A 19445-nucleotide genomic window follows, 5' to 3' on the forward strand; every position below is an offset into this window, starting at 1 on the left:
CCTCTGCCACCCCGAGCCCGGCAGCCCACGACCCCTCCACAGGCCCTCGGTGTCCCTGCCCCTCCCTGAGCACCTCTCCACCACGTCCCCGGCCCCTCCTGCTCCCCGGCCACCCTGTGCGTCCCGGTGCCAACCCAGACTGCTCCCTGCTCCCACCGCAAACCCCCGGCCCCTCCCAGCTCCACACATGCCCCCAGCCCTCCACGGTCCTCCCTGCACCCCAGGCCCCCCAGCCCCAGCCCTACCTCTCTCTCCAGGCAGCCCTGCAGGAAAGATGAGGAGGGGCAGCTGCAGGGCCAGCGTGGGGCAGGACCCCCCAGGACAGGGTCCAGCCACACCTGCGCAGTCGGGGCACGGGGGGGGGCTGAGCCTTACCGGGGGGGCCCATGGGACCCTGCTCTCCATCCTTGCCAGGGGGCCCGGTGGGGCCAGGAGGGCCTGTCTCGCCCACGGGGCCAGCAGGTCCAGGGGGACCAGGGGGGCCTGGAGGGAGGAGGGCATTAGAGCCACCCTGGCCCCGCGGCTGGTGCCCCCATGCGCAACGTCCCCTCGTCCCCCCGCGCTGCAGCCCCACAGCCGGGATCCTCCCGTGTGGGGTCTGCCCCCTGAGCACAGCATCACCCAGCCAAGGCCCTGCATCCCCGCATGCCCGTGGGTGACCCCATGTCCCTACATCCCCGTGTCCCCACACCCTCGTGTCCCCACATCCCCGTGTCCCTACATCCCTGTGCCCCACATCCCCGTGTCCCCACACCTCCGTCTCCCCATGTCCCCATGCCCCCAATGTCCCCACACCTCCGTGTCCCCACACCTCCGTGTCCCCACATCCCCGTGTCCCCACGCCCCAATGTCCCCACACCTCCACCACCATTCCCACGTGCCCACCCCGCCCCGTGTCCCCACGGATCCGGGCTGCCCTGTCCCCCCACGGTGCCCCCCATGCCCCCAGTCCCTTACCCCCCCAGTTCTCCGCACCCCTGCAGCCCCGCGCCCCCCCCGCAGCCCCCGGTGTCCCCGTGTCCCCGCACCCTGTCGCTCCAGCCGTGCCAGGCGCTGCAGCTCCCCGCGCAGGTGCCCCAGGCTGGCGTTGAGGGCGCCGAGCCGGGGCGGCAGCTCCAGCGCCTTGTCCAGCAGAGCCGCCTGTGCGCGGGCCGTGGCGTTCAGGTCCCGCACGGCGCCCCAAAGCCCGGCCACGTGCCGGCCCAGCCCCTCGCGGACGCCCCGCAGCCCCCCGGCCACCGCCTCCAGCTGCTCGCAGACCCCCTCCAGCTTGGCCACGCGTGGCTCCAGCCCCGCGGGGCAGCCCCCGGCCCGCGCCAGCTCCCGAGCCAGCGCCTCCAGCCGCTCCTCGCTCTCCGCCTGTCGCGCCGCCGACGCCGCCGCTGCCTGGTCCAGCTCGGCCACCACGCGGTCGGTGAGGGCGCTCAGCTGGCGGTGCCGGGCGTCCTGCTCGTCCAGCGCGTCCTGCAGCCCCTCCACCGTGGCGTTGAGCCCGCCCAGGGCCGCCAGCGCTGCCGCCAGCTCCCCGCGCAGCTCCCGCAGCCCCGAGGGGGAGCTGCCCCCGAAGACGCCGAAGCCCTCGAGCGGCGCGTCCGGCTCCTCCGGCTTCGCGGGGAGCCGCTCCGCCTCCCGGGGGGGCAGCGAGGCGCAGGGCCGGGCGCAGGGGTCACCGCTCAGGTCCTCCAGAGCCGCCTCCAGCCGCCCTGTCCTGTTGCGGAGCAGCTCCAGCTCCTCGGCCAGCGCCTCCCCCCGCGCCCCGCCCAGGGTCTCGGTCAGCCCGTCCTCCCAGAGCCCTTCGGCGTCCTCCGGCTGCCGGGGGTGGGGGCCCAGCACCCCGTCGTGCCCCGGGCACGGGCGGCCGCAGCGGGCCAGCAGCCCCTCGAGCTGGTCCAGGCGGGCGCCGCGCTGCGCCCCGCTGGCCGCCAGCCCCTCCACCGCCCGGCTGAGGTTGGCCAGGCGCCCCGGCAGCCCGCCCGGCCGCCCCTCGGGCTCGGAGGGCCACGGGCCGGCGCGAGAAGCGTTCAGCCGCCCCTCCAGCTCGGCCAGCCGCCGCGCCAGCACCGGCCCCTGCCCCGGCGCCGCTGCCGGCACCGGCAGCCCCTCCAGCCGCCGCTCTAGCTCGGCCAGGCGACGGAGCAGGTCCGGGGACGGGGGAGCCGGCGGCGCGGGGGCCAGGCGGCTGCTGAGGCTGCTGATGTGCCGCTGCACCGACTCCACCGCGTCCCTGTTGCGCTGGTCCACCGAGCCCACCAGCTTCTCCAGCGCCCGCATACGCTCCCGGTCCTCGGCCGCCTGCCGCCGCAGCCCCTCGGTGCCGGTGGCGCAGGCGGCGCACATCTCCTGCAGCCGCTGCTCCAGCTCCTGCAGCGCCGCCGTCCCGGGGCCCCCGGGGCCGTCCCGGCCGCCCTCGGTGCGGCGCAGCCGGGTCTCCAGCTCCTCCAGGCGCCGCTGCAGGTGGCTCAGCGCCTCCCGCACTTCGGCGGGGGCGGCCGCGTCAGCCGGCTGCTCGCCCCCGGGCTGCCCCTCCACCGCCGCCCGGGGCGGCTCCTGCCCGGCGCGCAGCTCCTCCAGCTGCTCGCTCAGCCGCCGCACCTGCTCCTCCAGCCGTCGCACCTTCTCCGCGTCTCCGCCGCCTGCCACGCACCGTCAGGGTCGGGGTCACAACGCGTTCCCCGCTTCCTCGGCGTGTCCCGCACCGGCGCACCCCCCGCCCCAGCCCTACCTTCACCCCCCAGGCCACTGAGGGGGTTGCCGAAGCCGGAGAGCGTGGGGCGGCCGGGCCGGGGCGGGGGCCGGCCGGTGGGCTGGGGGGCCGCTGGAGAGGGGCCCTCGCTGCAGTCCGGACCCGAGAACCCCTGGCAGCAGCGCCAAGCCAGCTCGGACACCGTTCGCTGGGACAGCTTGTAGCGGGGCCGTAGGAAGCTGCGGTACCTGCAGGAGGAGGGGAAGGGGCTTGGGGGGTGCCAGGAGGGCTCCGGGGCTGCCCCAGAGAACCAAAGCCAGCGCGGGCTGCAGCTGGACCCAGCGGCGCCCGGGTCCTGCTCGACGGCCGGCGGCTGTGGGGCTGCCCCTGCCCGGCCCCGTCACCCCAGCACCGGCGTCATCCCAGAGAGCTGCGGGGTGCCCCAGGGTTTTGGCTGCACGTGATGGCGGGGGACAGTGGCCGGTCACCCTCCGGCACCACTTGAGGTCGCCGACTCTTGCGCAAAAGTAAACACTGACCCCGGGGTGGGTAAACACCAGCGGCGGCGGCGCGGCCGCGGCTCGCCCTGGCTCTGCGCTGGCCCCCCCAGAACGCCCCGAACCCCCCCAGAGCCCTCCAGCCCCGTCCCGGCCCCACTCACGCCAGGACTCGGGGGCACTGGAGCTGCCCCCAGGGGCAGGGCTGATAGTCTGGCTTGATGAAGCTCTCGACGCCATCCTCCACCACACAGCTCACGCTGCGCGTCACCACGTAGGCGCACCAATTCCTGCCGGAGGGAAGGGGTCAGGCGCACACCAGGAACGCGCTGGCATCGCCGGGCACCGCCCGGCACACGCCAGGCACCGGCCTGGTACGGACCCGGCATGGCCCACGCTGGGCATCACCCGGGCACGCAGCGCGCCTCGTCCTGGCACAGACGGGCACCATCCCGGCACGGAGCAGGCGCTGGGACTGCCCCAGCATGGATCTACCATCATCCCAGCATGGACTGAGCATCATCCCAGCACAGAGCAGTCACGGGCACTCCCCCAGCATGGATCTACCATCATCCCGGCACAGAAAAGCGACTGGCACTGCCCAGCATGGATCTACCATCATCCCAGCATGGATCTACCATTATCCCGGCACAGAAAAGCCACTGGCACTGCCCAGCATGGATCTACCATCATCCCAGCATGGACTGAGCATCATCCCGGCACAGAGCAGTCACTGGCGCTCCCCCAGCATGGACCAAGAGTCATCGCAGCACAGAGCAGGCGCTGTCCTGGCACGCACCATGCACAGCATCCATCACACACCAGGCACTGTCCTGGAGTAGAGCAGGCACCAGGCATCACCGCGGCAGAGACGCAGCCGCTGCCCCAGGCCTGCCCTGACACACCGCAGCCCCCCAGGCACACCCCAGACCCCCCCAGCACGGCCCGGCCCCTCTGGCCACACCCCGGATCCCCCGGCTAGCTCCTGTGCTTGCCCAACCAGCCCCACCGGTAGCACCGTCATGGCCCAATGCGGAGGGTTAATGGGCCGGATCCTGCCCCACCACAGCCCCTCGAGCGTGCCTGGTGACCCCGCACGCCGCCCCCAGCCCTCGGGAGCCCTGCAGGGAGGGGCCCTGCCAGGAGCGGGGTGCCCGCACCCCATCACGCCGTGCTGAGCACCCTGCACGCTGCCCCATCGCCGCCCCGGTGTGCCGCGGGGCAGGAGCAGCTGGGGCAGCCGCTCACCGAGTGCCCGGCGCAGCGCCACGGGCGTTGGGGACCCCAGCGCCCCCCCCGCGTGGGACTCCAGCCTGGCCCCGTTGCAGGGTCCCCGTCGCAGCCTTATATGGTCCGGACCCGAAAGCCGGGCCCCGCTGGGGCCCCCCAGCCCCGCTGAGCAGCCCCCCGGGGAGCGGCCCCTGCCCCGGGTCCCCGCCGCGGGGCCCCGGTGCGGCGGCCGGTTCCCGTCAGCCCGGCTGGTTCCCCTCAGGCCCCGGCTGGATTCCAGCTCCTCCCCGGGGGCCGCCGGGAATTCCTGCGCCGACCGACGGCCCCCCTCGTCTCGCCCGCATCCCAGCCCCGCACCCGCCAGGCCCTGGGACCCCCGGGCTGCCCTGGGGTCCCACCGCCCCGCAGCGGGGCTGTCTCCATCCCGGGCGCGGGACGGGACCAGAGCCCCCCCGAAAGGGCGGGATATGGGGGCGCCCCCCGAGCCGCGGGGACGGAGCTCTGCACAGCCCGACCCGCGGAGAGCCCCCGCTGAGCCCCCCAGGCCGCAGGTAAAGGCTCCACCGTGTCCGTGCCCCTCCCCGGGGAGCCCGGGCTGCGGCCGGGTCCCGCCATCCCCCGGGGGCGCGGTGGGGCCGGGGCAGCCCCAGACCCGCCGCCGCGCCGCTGATGCGTTCCCGGTGAACACGTTGTGACCCCAATCCAGCGTGGGGCCGCCCCCAGCCCCGCGGCCCCGCAACGCCCCGACCCACGGACGCGGGCTGCCCCTCGGCTGGAGACTGGACGGGGAAGGGGAGCGGCAGCTCCGGGCCCCTGGTCCCCTCCCCGGCAGCGCTGACCCGCGCTGGATGCCGAGGGGGGACCGGCCCCGAATCCTCGGCCCCGCCGCACCGGCGGCCCCGAGCCCCCAGCTGCGCCCACCGCCCGCCCGTCCCGGGCCCGGGGGGCTCCGGGGGTGCCGCCCCCGCCGAGGGCACCCACCGCCCCCCGGGCTGGACGTGCCACGTGCCGGTGCCCGCCGGGGTTCCCGTGGCGTCGGGAGCTGCAGCCCGCGTCCCCGCCGCCGCCCGGGTTGGCCCCGGTGCGTCCCGGTGCTCTCGGCTCCTACCTGTGCCGGCTGGCGGCCCGGGCACCGCCGTGGGCCGCGGCCGGGCCGGGGGCGAGCGGGGCGGCCCCGCCGGTGTAGAGGCTATACCGGGGGGGAAAGTTGGCGGCCAGGGCCTGCGCGGCCAGCAGGCACGGCCAGAGCCAGGGTGCCATGCTGGGCTGGGGCGGCTCCGCTCGGCTCGCTCAGCCCGGTCCGGCACGGCTCAGGACCGCATGCGGCGTCCCGTCGCGGCTCCGCGGCTCTGGGCGGCTCGGCTCGGCACGGCACGGCTCGGCTCTGCCCTCCCCCCGGCCGCCCCTCGGCCAGCCCCTCGCCACCAGAGCCGCCCCGCCGCCGCTGCCCGCCGCCGGGGTCCCCGGGGCCCCCCGCTTCCTGCCCGCCGCGGCCCCCGCCCCAGCCGCGCCGGGCACCGCGGCTCCCGCGGCCCCGCCGCCGCCACATCTGCTCCTCGTTAGGCCGGGCCGGGGCCGGGGCAGCCGGAGAGGCCGGGCAGGGGGCCAGGGCGCGGGCGGACAGCGAGGCGGCCGCGGCTACCGCTGCGGCGCCGCCGCACCACGGCCACCGGGCCCCCGCGGCCGCCGGCTCCGGCCGCGGCTTCGCACGGTGCCCCTCGTGTCCCCGGCCGCCGCTGCCCTCGCTCCTCACCCCCGCGCCGGGCACAGCGGCCACGGCTCCCGGCACCGCATCCGGCGGTGCCACGTCCCCGCGTGCCCGTGACCCCGCGCCAGGTGACGTTCCCGGTGCCAGCACCGAGCCCGGAGCCGTCCCGAGCCCCGGCCCCACCCCGGCACCGCGCTGGGGGCGCCGGGGGGCACCGGGACGGTCAGCGGCCACACCGCGGCCACAACACGGCCACACCGGGCCGCCGTGGCCCGGAGCCCACGGTGATGCCATGGCTTCCCCGGACCGCGCGGTGACGTCACGGCCTCGCGGTGACGTCACGCCTTGGCCCCGGACCCACGGTGACGTCAGAGCGCGGGAACCCCCCCGCCCTCGGGGAGCGGCGAGCGGGGGTTAAGCACAAACAGCTGCCGGCAGCTGGAGGGGGAAGGGCCGCGGGGGAAGGGGGGTGCGGGGGAGGGAGACACCGGGGAGCTGAGGGGCCCGGGGCTGGGCTTGGCCAGGACCCAGCCGCCGCTGTCCCCGGAGGGGATGGTGTCACCTCCTCTGTGCGCTCAGAGGCTGTGGGGGGCCAGCGGGGGCCATGCGGGGCTGCGGCTTTGCCGTGTCCCAGGGGACTCCAGACCGTGCTGGGGGGCTGCGGCAGAGCGTGGGGGGCAGCGCGGGCCCCGCTCCGCCCCAGCGCTGCTGGGGGGCACAGGGATGGGGAGCGGGGTGGGGGCAGCACACCGGGGGGGACTCGCTGCTGGAACCCCTCGACTGGAGACCACCAATACACCCCAATACACCCAGTACACCCCAGTGAGTCCCGGCACATCCCAGTGTACACCCCAACATAACCCAGTACAGCCCAGTACACCCCAATACACCCCAGTGAGTCCCGGCACATCCCAGTGTGCACCCCAATACACCCCAGTACACCCCAATTCACCCCAGTACAGCCCAGCACCTCCCAGTACACCCCAGTGCGTCCCAGCACATCCCAGTGTACACCCCAATAGACCCCAGTGCGTCCCAGCACATCCCAGTGTACACCCCAATACACCCCAGTGAGTCCCGGCACATCCCAGTGTGCACCCCAGTACACCCCAATACACCCCAGTACACCCCAATTCACCCCAGTACACCCCAATTCACCCCAGTACACCCCAGTGAGTCCGGGCACATCCCAGTGTGCACCCCAATACACCCCAGTACACCCCAATTCACCCCAGTACAGCCCAGCACCTCCCAGTACGCCCCAGTGCGTCCCAGCAAAGCCCAGTGTAGCCCGTCCCGCTAGAGCCCCGCGGCGTCGGCCGCTGTCATCGGCCGTAATGAGCTGTCAGTGGTGTCATTAGCGCTAATTAGCCGCGGCCGCTCGGCCCCGCCCCGCCCTCGCGCCGCGCCTTGTATGGAGAAGGAGCCGGCGGCGGCCGCCAGGGGGCGGAGCGGCCCCGCCCAGGGCGTGACGTCACGAGGGGGGGCTCGGGCGCTGTGACGTCACCGCAGCCGCGAGCCCTGTTGCTGTGACGTCACCGCCGGGGCCGGGCGCCTCCCGCCGTGCCCCGCGACCGGAAGTGGCGCGCGCAGGAGACGTGTCGGAGCGGCGGGCCCGGAGCGTGAGCGGGACACCGGCGGGACAGAGACCCGGGACACCGGGGGGACAGGGAACCGGGACACCGGGGGACCAGGCAGGAGAGAGAACCGGGACACCGGGGGGACAGGCGGGAGAGAGAACCGGGACACCGGGGGGACAGGCGGGAGCGGGAGCCGGGACAGCGGGATCCCAGGTGGGAGCCGGGACACCGGGATCCCAGGCGGGAGGCGGGACACCGGGACAGCGGGATCCCAGGCGGGAGCAGGAGCCGGGCCGTTCTGCTGTGCGGTCGGGACGCGCCTGGGGCGGTGCGGGGCCCTCAGCGGGTGCCGCCCGCCGCGGTTCCCCCGCAGGACCCCGCATGATGCCGGCGCGTTCCCCTGCCCCGCAGGATGATCACGGACGTGCAGCTCGCCATCTTCGCCAACATGCTGGGCGTCTCGCTCTTCCTCCTCGTCGTGCTCTACCACTACGTGGCCGTCAACAACCCCAAGAAGCAGGAGTGAGCGCGGGACCCCGGTGGAGCCCCGGTGGAGCCCGCCCCGCGATGCCAGCGCAGCGCCGCCGCTCCCGCCGCCCCGCGATGCCCCGGGAAGCGCGAGGCCGAGCTTCTTCCAAACCGGCTTTAACGGAAACACGATGATACGTGACAAAACCGTGTGACCTCGTAAACTCCCCATCGGCCCGGGCGCCTCCTCCGGGCCCGCGGGGAGGAGCGGGGTTGGGGTTGGGGTTGGGGTTGGGGCGGGAGCTCGGCGGTCCCCGGGCAGGGCCGGGCCGGTCCGGGGCTCAGCGCAGGAGGAGAGGCGGCGCTGGCAGGAGCTGTGCCAGGGGGGATCGGTGTTGGGGCGCTGCAGTGGGGCACAGCGGCGGGGGCAGGGACACGCTGCCCTTGGCCAGGTGCTGCCGGCACGGGGCGGGGCAGGGCCGGGGCACCCCTGCCCGGTACAGCGGGGCCGGGCCTGTGGGCACGGGCCTCTGCCCCAGCGCGGGAAGGGTCCCTCGGTGCTCAGCACTCTCGCGGGGGGCACGGGGGCCTCTGGGCAGAGCCCTGCGGGACAGAGATCGGTGTCAGTGCGGTACAGCGCTCCCGACGGCCCCAGCTCCTCTCGTGCCCCACAGCCCTGTCTGGGGGTGTCTGGTCACCCGGCCTGGCAGGGGCTTTGCTCTGGGCCCCCACTGTCAGCACGGGCTCTGAGATGACCCCACCCCGCAGCTGGCAGCAGCACCTACCCAGGTCTTTCTGGAGCTCTCCGGGCATTCAGCTTCATTGGGAGCACCTGTGGGAAAAGGGGGACGAGGATCAGCGCCGGGTCTTTGTCCCTGGGGTTTCCCCATGTCTTGGGGAAAGGATGTGGGACAGAAATACCGGGCAGAGCCCCACAGCTGGGGAGGCTCCCAGCCCCTGAGGGGCTCACAGTCTTTGGGGCAGCCTCCCAAGCACGTTCCCCGTAAAGGGTGCACCCAGCAGAGCTGTGGGGCAGCCCCTTCCCTGCTGGTGCCTCTGGTACCTGCAGAGGTGCCTGGAACTCCTTCACACCTCGCGGGGTCTCCTGTGGTCTGGTTCTCAGCGCCGCCCCGGTGCCCATGGGCAGAGTCCCTGTGTGACAGAGGAGACAGAGCTCAGCCCGTGTGGCGAGGGCCTCAGTGCCACGGTGGATCAGCAGCGGCCCGTCCTGGGGCACAGCCCGGTGCCACGGTGCCCTGCAGTGGCCACACCGAGTGCCCCTCCCTGCCAGGGCCAGGCCCCTCCGCCCTGCCCAACGCCCCCTGGGAGGGGCTGACGCCAGCGGGAGGATGTGATGGGCACAGATAACAACGCCAGCCTGTGCTGCCAGTGCAAGGGGTCTGCCCCGGCTGTGCTGCGTGCTGCTGCACGTCACTGGCCACAGCTCCACGTTCCTGCCTTGGTTTCCCATGGTGACCAGGAGTGAGGAGCTGGGGGCACAGCCATGCCCTCTGAACTGGGGCACGTCCTGGAGCACAGGACATCTGCTCAGCCAGGGGAGCTGGGGGAAAGGGGAAGGTGTCTGAGGGCCTGGCTGCTGTGGACAGCACTGAAGGAACACACCTGAGTTGCCTCAGTTTTGCTCACCTGCTTCAAGTCCTTATCCCAACCCGGATTTCTCCCCATGCCACCGAAGAAGCGAGGGGGGGGCACACTGCCCACTGGGGTGAAGCCAGGGCTGGACCCCGCAAGCAGGAGCCTCTGCTGGGCAGGATGGGCCAGGGCCCTTGCTGCCGGGGGAGGAACTGGCCAGTGGCAGCTGGCTTCACCTGGACTAAACCAGCACGGCCTGGTGACCACCCTCAGCCAGCCAAGGCCAGCAGCAGCTGAGGCTGTCACTGGGGGTCTGGCAGAGACCCCCTCACCCCAGCATGGACGCAGGTCGGGGCTCCCCAGGAGGACGTGGGGAAGAAGGTGGAAGGTGGGACAAGGGAGGGTGGAAGGTGGAGGTCTTCACCCTGTGCCATCCAGCCCCCATCCTATCACACCTGCAAGCCTACTCAGCTCCTTCCCTGCTGCCTGGGGAGGGCAGAGGCTGGGGTGGCACAGCGGCGGGAGGGCACCAGCACGGGGTTTGGAAGGCAAAGCCAGGGCTCAGAGCACCCCTGGGCCCCTCGCCGGTGGAGGGTGGGGTTGGTGGTGGGAGAGGCGCCAGCAGCTGGAGCAGGGAGGTCGGCAAGGGGCAGGCAGGAAGCAGGGCAGGGGAGGAAGAGCCGGGTCCTGGTGCCAGGAGGAGCAGGAGCAGCAGGAGGGTGCAGTGTCCCGTGGGGCACTCACTGCTGCTCACTGTGCTGGAGGAGGCCGTGCCAGTGGGGCCAGGGAGGCAGGAGACCCCAGCCGGTCCTGGGGGCACCATGGACCAGGCTCTGCCCCTCTGGCTCACACGGTCTGTTCCTGCTCGCGCCCCCAACTGTCCCCAGTCCCTTCAGCCAGGGATGGGGCCAGGGGTCGCTCCGGGCGGGCCCGGCCAAAGGAACAGACGGAACAACGTGCCCATGAGAACATCAGCCTTTTATTTCCTCCCCACCATGTTCTCATGGCAGACAAGACACAGTCATGACAGAGGGCTGGGCAGCAAACCCCGAGGACAACACTACACACACCAGAGGAATGCAGAGTTCAACACAAGCACAGCTTCGGGCACACCTGGGCAGGGCCCTGGGCACTGGGGGCTTTGGAGCATGGTGCCCCCAGGGCTGAGCCCCACAGTGGAGGGGAGCACAGGGCTGCAGGGCTTCTCCTGCCACTGCCTGCCCCTGCTGCCCTGAGCCCCTGCCCCACAGTGGCAGCGCTAGCACAGGCAGTGTCTTGCCTGACTTTGGGACCCCATGGCAGCACCTCAGCCCCCAGCAGCGGGGACTGCATGTTGGAAAGCCCCTGGTGCCCCTTGCCACCTCACCTCACCACGCCCACGGGTCACAACCCACTGTGGCCCAGCCAGTGCCTAAAGAGGGGAAAGGCACTTTGGTGCATCCTGCTGGCCTCAGGAATGTTTGGGAACAGTGGGAAGTTGAGCAAAGGTTTTCTGTGCTGGCTTCTCCAGAAGCCCCTTGGCCCTGGCACTGGAGGGGGGCATCTCCCTGCAGCCCCAGTGCCCCCCACATCCCAGCGGGGCAGCAGCAGCTCCTGCCCAGCCAGGCCTGAAAGCAGGAGCTCAGCTGGGCTGTAAATCTGCAGCTCTTGCTGTGCAGTGTCAGCCCTGAGCCTCTCAGGACCCTCCTGTGGGGACGGCGTCCCCTCACACTCAGTGCTGCACACAAACCCACTGTCACCGTGTCCGAGCCCGGGCCGTGCCGGTGCTGACCTCCCTCAGGGCCGTGGTGCCGCGCAGCAGCTCGACAGGCGCCGCAGCAGGCGTGCGAGGGCTCCCCAGCCTGGCTTACCTCTGCCCAGGGCCGGGGCGCTGCCGCCACTCGGGGGGCTCTGGGAGGCCGCGGCCGGGGGCCTGGGGCTGCCGAAGGTGAAGCTGGGGGAGGCTCGGATCCGGGGCGAGTCCTGCTGGCTGCCCCAGCTCCCACTGGTGCCGTTGCTGAAGCTCCTGGCCCGGGCCAGTGCGTTGTCAGAGGCCGAGGTGGGCAGCCCGCTGGAGGGGTGAGAGATGGGGGTGAGCCCAGCACGGTGAGGGGGGCTCCCCTCTGCACCCAGCCACCGTCACCGCCCAGCACCGAGCGCCGAGTGGCTGCGGCACCACCTCTGGCAGAGCCCTGGACTTCCCAGGAGATGGTGAACAGCTGGGGACAAGGATGTCACCAGGACTGTCCCTGGGAGCTGCAGCCCCAGTGCCCTGCATGTCCGTCGCTGTCTCAGGGTTCCCACCTCCTCGCCCCCAGCCCCAAATCATGGAATTGCTGAGGCTGGAAAAGGCCTTGGACACCATCGTGTCCAACCCTCCCCCAGCACTGCCAAAGCCACCACTAACCCGAAGTGCCACATCCGCACAGCTTTTAAACCCCCCTAGAAATGGAGACTCCACCCCTGCCCTGGACAGCCCTTTCCACGAAGAAATTGTTCCCAATATCCAACCTGAACTTCCCCTGGCACAACTCCAGGCCATTTCCCCTTGTCCCATCCCTTGTTCCCTGGGGGCAGAGCCCATCCTCCCCCTGGCTCCATCCTGCTCTCAGGGAGCTATGGAGAGGGAAGAAGGTCCCCCTGAGCTTCCTCTTCTCCAGGCTGAGCCTCCAGCTCCCTCAGCCTCTCCCATCCCTGTCCAGTGCCGGAGGTGATGCAGGAGAGACCTCCCAGACCACTGGGGCAGGCAAATCCCAACCAGTTCACTCTCTGCCCTTCTCTGCCGATGCCTCGGAGCAGAGGGACCGACAACTGCAGTTCCCAGAGCTTGCAAGGGCCAGGGCAGGTGACCCTGGCAGGTGACTCACTTGGGGACATTTATCATCTCTAAGTGCCGTTATCCTGCAGCTCCCACGCTCGCCCCAGCCAGCCCTTACGTGGAGCTCCTGGGGGGGATCCTGGCACCTCCTCTCCTCCGCGGGCCCCCGCCGGCGCCGCGCAGCCCCCGCACGTGCTTCAGCATCCAGGCGCGCAGGTTGCCCAGGCAGGCGTGCTCCGAGAGCACGATCCGCGGCCAGGGGTTGCACTCGGCCATGTCCAGGGCCGCCACCGCCACCGCCCGGCCCACCTGCCCGGGAGAGGGCACGGGTGAGGGGCACGAGGGGACGGCGGCACCGCCAGAGCGGGCGGCACAAGGGAAAGGCGCGCTGCTGAGCGGGAGAGGGCACGGCGAGAAGGGCAGTGCAGGAAGAGGGGAAGCACGGGGGAGGAAAGGGGAGCACTGGGGAGAGGAGCAGTAGTGAGGGGGTCACAGGGAGAGGAAGCCACCAGGAGAAGGGGGGATTCCAGGAAGGGAGAATGCCAGGGAGTGGGGGCACTGGGGAGAGGGGCAGCTCCCTAGAGCTTGGGACAGCAAAGCAAGTGGAGGAATTAAACCCCGGCCCCAGGCTCTGTATCTCATTCCCCACGCAGGCTCCCCTGAGCCCCTGTACCTGCTCGAAGAGCTCCACGGTGTACCGGGACGGGAAGGCGGGCGGTGGCGGGGGGCTGGCACGGCCGTTGTCGTGGCACGCCCCCGGGATGCTGTTCACCGAGCGCCCCGTGTTGTAGTTGCACTCCAGGGTGTAGCTGTGGGGCACGAGGGAGCCCCTGTTACCCCACAAACCCACAGCGGGACTGGGGTTAGCCCACATGATTCCCCTGGGAGAGCCACTTCAGCAGATTCAGCACTGGAAAGGGGGTCCCAGGAAGGGGGTCCCGCTCCAAGGACACAGAAATGCAGGGGAAGTGGCAGAGTTTTGAGGACAGCACCCTCCGATGGCAGGAACGGCCCATGCCCTGTGTGGGGATGAATGGATGTACCGGAGATCAGCACGAGGCAAATTCGGGATGCACATCCGGGCCCTGAGGGTGACACCCAAAGTGCCAAGGTCCCTGTGAGCAGACCTCTTGGTCACCTCTGGAAGGTGGTGGGAATGGGCGGGTCCCTGACGGGTAGAGAAGGGGAATTATCTGATGTCAACACCCAACAATCCAGGGAGTGGGTGGCTACAGCCTTCCCCTGACCCTGAAGATGCCGTGGACCACGTCCTCCCGGAGGAGGAGGGATGGTGTGGGCCAGGAGCTGCCGGTTGGGATGGCTCCCATCTGTCCCGCTGCCCAGAGACAGCTGCAGGGCCAGCACAGCAGAAAACTCGAGCAGCTCTGTCCCAGTCTGCCTGAGGGACCACACGTGCGCTGTGGGCACTCCCAGCACTTTTGGGACGTCGCTGTTGGATCAACAACCTGGGCTGCTCCAGGTCAGGCGCTGAGCAGAGCACGCCAGTGACCCAAGCCCAAAGGCCACGTGTGTGCTTGTTCCTGTGGGGCTGGGCACGGAGCAGCGGCTGAGCACACACTGAGGAACCAGAGAGAACCTGCGGGCCGCGGGCCTGGCTGCCTCACCCCGTGTTCCCAGCACAGGAACAGGCCAGGAATATCCCATCCCATGTGGGAGAGGGGCGGATCACAGCTACTCCCAGCTCACAGGTTCAGTGAGGGCTGAGGCTGGAATCTCACACACAGCCATGGCGATGCCGTGTGCACCAAAACTCTTCTTAATTACAGCTCAGTATAGACAGGACCACCCAGGAAAGAGGAGAATTCTCCTCAGAAAGCTGTGTGAAAGCAGGGAGAAGAAGCCAGAGCAGCTGCAGGAGGGATGGGGAAGAACAGGAAGGAAAAGAGCCTGGCTGAGCCAGCGTCTCGGGAACACGGCAGCACCTGGCACAACCAGGCCCAGCCTGCGCTGACTGGGGCCACGCGGGACATGTCTGTCCCACGGAGCTGGGACCCCCCTGTCCAACATCGCCCACCCAGCACAAGCAGTCGTGCCAGGCCGGGGGTCCCCGGGGCTGCCCTACCTGTGGATGATGCCCAGGGCCTTGTAGACGGCCACGCGCCCGCTGCCCTCCTTGGACTGCCCGTCCCGCTTGTCCCGGGCGTACATGTTCTTCTCCGAGAAGTTGCAGCCCGTGAAGTCAAAGTGAGGGGAGTTCAGGGAGATGAGTTTGGGGAACAGCATGTTCTCCACCTGCAGAGTGCAGGGAGCAACAGGGGTGACCGGGGGCCCTCGGCTGCTCGTGCTGCTCCACTGGGACCGGTGCCGAGCACAGCACTGCACCAGGGCCCGCTCTGCCCACAGCTCCAGCGTCTGACAAGCTCCAGCTGTGCCCAGGGCACGCTGCCCACCCCCTGCCCAAACCCGACGCGCTCTCCTGACAGCCAGCTGGGAGGACACCCTGCTGGCACATGCCAGCTCCCAGGGAGAATCTGAGACCTCCTGCTGCCCTGGTCACCAGACTGCGGGAGGAGAGAGAGAAGGAAGAAGAAGAAAGGAGGAGGAAGGAAGGAGAAGGAGAAGGAGGAGAAGGAGAAGGAGAAGGAGAAGGAGAAGGAGAAGGAGAAGGAGAAGGAGAAGGAGAAGGAGAAGGAGAAGGAGAAGGAGAAGGAGAAGGAAGGAACCGTGACAGGGATTCCACGCCCCGCTCCCAGCAGCGGGGGCATTGGGGCCCCTGGGTAGGGGGCAGAGCAGCAGCAGGAGGGCTCCGGCAGCCGCAGCAGCCCCAGATTTTGATTCTGGCTGTGCCCTCACCTGGTCGTTCTCGTCGCTGAAGCTGTTGCCGTACATGAAGCAGCCGCGCTTGGACGCGTGGCCGTGCAGGTCCACGTAGTAAGCCAGGCCGCTGTCCCGGGGTGCAATGGGCTCTGGGGGCTCAGCAGCTTCGGGGCTGGGGGCCGGGGGAGGCGCCCACGGCCCCTCCTCACAGTGCTCGGTGCCGTGGCTGGACGGGAGGATCCGGGCGCCTTGCTCCGCGCCGTCTGGCAGCTGGGCATCCCGGGCCGGGCAGGAGCGGCCGCCGGCACGCCAGGCACCGGGGGAGTTGCGGAGGTTGTTGGTTTTGTCCAGCTCCGATAACATGGCCTCCACGGCCGGGGTGGGACAGTTGGGAGATTTTAAGCTCAGCGAGCTGGTGCTGAGCGGGGAGACAAACGTCCTCCAGTCCGGAGAGCCCGGCAGGACGCGGCTGTGGACGTGGTGGTAGAGCAGGACGGCTTTGGCGCCGTACACCGCAGGGTGCAGCTCGGCGTCGGGGTGCAGGTACTGCCGGTTCAGGTTCACCCCGCGCGAGTCGGTTCTGCGCAGAGAGAGGACGGACGTGAGCACCTCGCCGGGCACCCGGCACAGCTGAGCTCACCCGGGCATGCCGAGGCCTTCGGCGAGCAACGGCCGGAGGCTGCCAGAGCACTGACAAGGCACGAGGGGCAGAGCCCTGCCTGAGCCTCCCCAGAGACAGCAACGGAGCTGGGGAAGGAGCTGGAGCACCTGGAGCGGCTCAGCCTGGAGAAAAGGGGGCTCAGGGGGGGCCTTGTCACTCCCTGCAGCTCCCTGAGGAGGATGGAGCCACGTTGGGTGGCTGGGCTCTGCTACAAGAGAACAAGGGACAGGACCAGAGGGAACAACCTCGAGCTGAACCGGGGAAAGTTTAGGTTGGATATTGGGAACACATTCTTCATGGAAAGGGCTGTCCTGCCCCAGCACAGCTGCCCAGGGGGGTCTGGAGTCCCCATCCCTTGCAGGGATTTAAATCCCTGTGGATGTGGCACTTGGGGACAGGGCTCATTGGTGACCTGGGCAATGCTGGGGATGGTTGAATTCAATGGTCTCACAGAGCTTTCCCTACCCAAGTGAATGCAGGATTCAATGATATTTCTAAATTTTATAAAAATCACAGAATCAGCTTTCTGAAATCCCTTCTTTAGCAAACTCAGCCTTTTCCATATCCACATCCATCAAGGAAGGACACTCACCTTCTGTCCACATCTGTCAACCAACATTCAAATAAATGGTTTCTGCTTCTTTCTCTTGGGGGAATGGTTGGACTCAATGGTCTCAGAGGACTTTTCCAACCCAAATGATTCCAGGAAACCCAGAGCAGGCTCCCAGCCACGAGAGCCACTACTCACCGGTAGTGGCCCCGCACCACCCCGTCGGGATTCAGCATGGGGATGAGCTTGAAGACAAACATCCTCCGCAGCATTTGGGCACGGGGATCCTCTTCCCGCAGGATGAAGTCCAGGAAGCCGTTGAAGACGAAGCTGGAGGGGGTTTCTCCTGGGTGGACTCTGCTGCTGAGGAAAAACACCTGGGGACAAACAGACGAGGTGAGGCGGGCGTCCTGCCTGCCCCAGGGTACTGCAAGAGCGAAGGGTCTCACAGATTTTGAGCCACAAATTCTGCCCAGCACCTGGGGACATGATGCCATTCTGGTCACAGACATGGGGGTTGCAGCACATGGGCCACCACGGGGGCTGCTGGCCCCCCACCCCTGGCCCAGCCCCAAAGCTGATCTCTCACCCTCTTTCCAGTGAAGCAGCGAGGCCGGGGTGTGCTGGTGTCCGGGAAAAGCTTGTCCAGCCGGGGCTCCCTCTTCTCCTGCATGCCATGGCATGAGGTGATGGTCAGCAGGTCCACACGCAGCTTGTCCAGAGAGTGGCAGAGCAGCTCCCGGTGGTAGTAGACCGAGTCGAGGGGGCTGTGGGGTGAGAAGGGATCTCAGCCAGCTCCAGGAACAAGGGGCCTCCCAGCTGGGTCGGGAATGCTGCCCGAGCTCTGTGCCCTGGGAGCTGAGCAGCCCCACAGGGACCACCCCTACATCTGGGCTGTTTGCTGCTAGACACTCTCAGAGCTTGCTGGGAACACCAACAGCTGTCCCTTCAGGGTAAGGAGGGCACCCTGGGCTGGGCTTTGCCCTGCCCAGCCCTCCCGCAGCTGTGGAAGCAGGGAGGGGATCAGCTCATGCACAGACAGAGCCGGCACAGAAGGTCAGGCCATCCCAGCAGGGAGGTAATGCTTTCCAGCAGGAGGGACAGGGCACCGAGGGATTCATCCCAGCAGGAAGATGAACCATTCTGGCAGGAGGGACTGGGCTCCAGAGCAATAATGGATCCTCTGGAATCCCGTGGGGAGCTCAGGGCAAGCTGGGGCACAGAGAAGCATGGCCCAGGCAGCGGTGGGGAGAGCACAGAGACTCTCCTGCTGCAGAAAAAGCTTCCCCGGGGGAAAAAACACAAGCAGGCACAGACCAGGAAAGGTGTGAGGGCCAGGAGGGTGAGACGAAAGCCAGGAAGGAGAAAGTGAGGGGCACACCTGCTGGGGGACATGTGCCTGCAGTCCTGGAAGCGGCCGTCCAGCTGTGCCAGCATGTCCTGGCACTCCGTGTAGGAGAAGGGGTAACAGAAGGCAAAGTAGGTGGTGGCCCCGCGGTGCTCCAGGAAGCGGTGCACAAAGGACAGCACGAACTGCGTCTTCACCACCTGCCGCGGACATGGGGAGGGCTGGGCGCGGGCTCAGGGGCAGAGCCACCCCGGCACAGCCCCGACTGCTCTCCCACAGCCACCGGCACTCGGGGATCCCCGGGGGAGAGCAGCTCTCGCTGCTCCTGCCCCTCCCCTGGAGACGCCAGGAACAAACCAGCCGCTCCACCAACCCAGCAGAACCCGGGGTCAGCCCGGCGCAGGAAGCAAAGGGCGCCAGCGCCCCAGGGCCGCCGCAGCCCCGAGCACAGGGTCCCGGGCGCGGCAGGCTCGCTCTCACCTGGAAGCTGGGGCGCTGCCGGATGCGCTCCCAGCGCGGGCGCACGGGCAGGGTGCGCACGAAGGGGGTCATGCCCTGCGCGTACAGCCGGCTCTGCTTGTTCATGTTCAGGATGTGCAGCTTGATCAGCTTCCCCGGGGCACCCCCGCGCACGCTGAAGTAGAACCAGGACCTGCGGAGGGAGAGGGGAGCGGCACCGCCTCAGCCCCGGCCCGGGGGTCCCCGAGCTCTCTGGGGTCTCTTCCACCCACCCGGGAGGGGAACCAGAACCCCTCCCAGGGCACCTCTGACCCCGCTACCTCCCCCAGCCCCTTTCCTCGGCCCCCGGCCCCACCGACCCCCCCTCCCCTCCAGCGACAGCCCCACACCGCACCTGCCACCCCCGGGCAGCCAGAATGTGTCCCGGGGGAATCCATCCGGACCCCCCGCCCGGTACCAGTCGGCCCTCCCCGGTTCCCCTGCCCACCGGTACCTGTTGCTGTTCTCATACTCAGTGTGGGCGCAGTCGGGCTGCGTCCACACATTGAACTCGTAATCGGCGGCGGGGAGAGCGTTGGCGCGGGCGGCGGGGCCGCCCCCCAGCTCCGTAGGCCGCACCTGTTCTACGTGTGCCAGGTTCCCCGAGTCGAAGCGGGAGCTGAAGAGGAGACCCCCGCAGCGGATCTCCATGGCCCGGCAGGGCCGGGACCGGCATCGCCCCGGAACGGCGCCGGGACGGCCGGTACGGGCCGCCCGGCAACAGCAACGCGCGCGGCCATTGGCTGCCGCCTCTCAGCAACGCGCCCGCTCATTGGCTGGCGCCTCGGCAACGGCCGCAGCGGCGCTGGGGCCGCAGCTCCTCTGGACCACGGCCCCTCGGCTGTGCCCTGGCCACGCCCATCACCAACAGGACACGCCCCTTTATTGCACTGGTCACGCCCCCTCTGGGCTCCGCCTGTCAATGGTGTGAATGGACGCGGGAGTGACCGGACACTGGGAGTGACTGGACACAGGTGTGAATGGACACTGGGGTGTGACCGGACACTGGGAGTGACCGGACACAGGGTGAATGGACACTGGGAGTGACCAGAAA

At 69.6% G+C, this 19445-nt stretch overlaps 3 protein-coding genes across 4 annotated transcripts in view; 1 reads left to right on the forward strand and 2 right to left on the reverse strand.

Moving 5' to 3' along the window:
• EMILIN1 (elastin microfibril interfacer 1) overlaps positions 1-4038 on the reverse strand; it is a 6848-nt gene extending 2810 nt beyond the window's left edge. The window contains 8 exon segments of the mRNA XM_058419699.1: positions 135-263; positions 376-483; positions 1029-2633; positions 2723-2931; positions 3345-3470; positions 3597-3727; positions 3797-3814; positions 4003-4038. Coding sequence (XP_058275682.1) covers positions 135-263; positions 376-483; positions 1029-2633; positions 2723-2931; positions 3345-3470; positions 3597-3727; positions 3797-3814; positions 4003-4038 — 2362 coding nt within the window.
• A 3714-nt stretch (positions 4039-7752) lies between these two features.
• Positions 7753-8373, forward strand: OST4 (oligosaccharyltransferase complex subunit 4, non-catalytic). 2 transcript variants are annotated; one of them, XM_040060333.2, is made up of 2 exons: positions 7753-7911; positions 8110-8373. In XM_040060333.2, exon 2 carries the CDS (start codon positions 8111-8113, stop codon positions 8222-8224), a length of 114 nt encoding a protein of 37 aa, XP_039916267.1. In that variant the 5' UTR covers positions 7753-7911; position 8110; the 3' UTR covers positions 8225-8373. The 2 variants fall into 2 exon arrangements, with proteins under 2 accessions (XP_039916267.1, XP_039916268.1); XM_040060334.2 differs by having other exon boundaries at positions 7843-7878.
• A 123-nt stretch (positions 8374-8496) lies between these two features.
• AGBL5 (AGBL carboxypeptidase 5) lies at positions 8497-19094 on the reverse strand. The gene is made up of 13 exons (XM_040060332.2): positions 18846-19094; positions 18374-18545; positions 17927-18093; positions 17135-17312; positions 16744-16922; positions 15371-15914; positions 14640-14809; positions 13230-13365; positions 12675-12865; positions 11610-11809; positions 9230-9318; positions 8952-8998; positions 8497-8769 (listed from the first exon to the last, which is right to left on the reverse strand). The coding sequence occupies exons 1-13, from the start codon at positions 19040-19042 to the stop codon at positions 8508-8510; spliced, it is 2532 nt and encodes an 843-aa protein (XP_039916266.1). The 5' UTR covers positions 19043-19094; the 3' UTR covers positions 8497-8507.
• Between the last annotated feature and the right edge of the window lie 351 nt (positions 19095-19445).

The sequence above is a fragment of the Hirundo rustica genome, chromosome 3, assembly GCF_015227805.2.
Source record: "Hirundo rustica isolate bHirRus1 chromosome 3, bHirRus1.pri.v3, whole genome shotgun sequence".
Taxonomy (NCBI): Eukaryota; Metazoa; Chordata; class Aves; order Passeriformes; family Hirundinidae; genus Hirundo; species Hirundo rustica.

What these genes read in the sequence shown, in the direction of transcription:
- AGBL5 (XM_040060332.2), bottom strand. Translation starts at nt 19,042, where the DNA reads ATGGAGATCCGCTGCGGGGGTCTCCTCTTCAGCTCCCGCTTCGACTCG. An exon ending in GCCCTGGGCATCATCCACAG is followed by an intron (nt 13,366 to 14,639) that starts GTAGGGCAGCCC and finishes CGTGCCCCACAG; the next exon opens with CTACACCCTGGAGTGCAACT. An exon ending in CCGTGGAGCTCTTCGAGCAG is followed by an intron (nt 12,866 to 13,229) that starts GTACAGGGGCTC and finishes TCTCCCGGGCAG; the next exon opens with GTGGGCCGGGCGGTGGCGGT.
- OST4 (XM_040060333.2), top strand. Translation starts at nt 8,111, where the DNA reads ATGATCACGGACGTGCAGCTCGCCATCTTCGCCAACATGCTGGGCGTC.